A 1,069-nucleotide genomic window follows, 5' to 3' on the forward strand; every position below is an offset into this window, starting at 1 on the left:
ATATAATTTATCATCTTGTTCATATAATATTTCATCTTCTTGTTTATCACTTTGTTCTTCAACCGTGTAATCCTTTTCTTCCATTTCTACAGACACTTCCTCTTCATCATTTGTTTCAGATTTGTCAGAGTTTTTATTCTTTTTATTTTTATTTTTGTTTCCCTTTTTTTTCTTTTTCTTTTTTTTCTGTTTGTTGTTTTCATTTTCTTCATTCGAGTTATTATTTTTTTTTTCTTCATCATCACTTCCTGATCCGTTATCATAATTTTCGTTGCTGTTTTTTTGACTGAAGCTTTGTTTTGAATTATTATTATAATCATTATTATTGTAATTATTATTATTATTATTATTATTGTTATTATTATTGTTATTATAATTGTTATTATTATTATTATCATTATTATTATTATCATTATTATTATTATTATTATCATTATTATTTGTCTTGTTGTTGTCACTGTTTTCATATTGTTGCATTTTCTTGACTCCTTTACTAATATTTATTTTTTTTCCACTCTTGCTAGACATAGACCTATATTTTGAATTGCCTTTTTTACCTCCTAAATTCTTGCCCTTAGATTTCTGAGATTTGAAATATAAATCAACTAATTGCTTCATGTAACCATCAACATCATCACTTATATTTTTATTCAATTTGTTGTTAATAATATTTTTGAGGTTTTGAATATCCTCAATGCGCTTATCCATACGATTCATGTTGTGTAACACTTCCATTGTGTCGTATATTTTTTAATAAAAATAATTTTATTCGATTTTAAAATAAAAAAAAAAAAAAAAAAAAAAATACAATACAATATAATATAATATAATATATTTTATATATATGTAACAAATGTGTATACTCTGATTATCTATTGTACACGTTTGCTAAAAGTTTTATTTCTAGAACATATAAAATTTAAAAAAAAATTAACAACTATAAAAATCTTTTCTTAACAATATTAAATATAAAATATATATATATATATAATATTTGTGTGTATGGTTGACTATTAAAAAGAATATGGAAAATAAATAAATAAATAAATATATATATATATATATATAC

At 20.2% G+C, this 1,069-nt stretch overlaps 1 protein-coding gene across 1 annotated transcript in view; it reads right to left on the minus strand.

Annotated features, from left to right (window-relative positions):
- Nucleotides 1-735, minus strand: part of PGSY75_0822900 (hypothetical protein) — a gene marked incomplete at both ends in the record, with an annotated part of 3,339 nt that extends 2,604 nt beyond the window's left edge. The window contains one exon of the mRNA XM_018785354.1: nucleotides 1-735. This exon is cut by the window's left edge and continues 2,604 nt beyond it. Coding sequence (XP_018642321.1) covers nucleotides 1-735 — 735 coding nt within the window.
- Nucleotides 736-1,069: the final 334 nt, after the last annotated feature.

The sequence above is a fragment of the Plasmodium gaboni genome, chromosome 8 (genome assembly GCF_001602025.1).
Source record: "Plasmodium gaboni strain SY75 chromosome 8, whole genome shotgun sequence".
NCBI lineage: Eukaryota > Apicomplexa > Aconoidasida > Haemosporida > Plasmodiidae > Plasmodium > Plasmodium gaboni.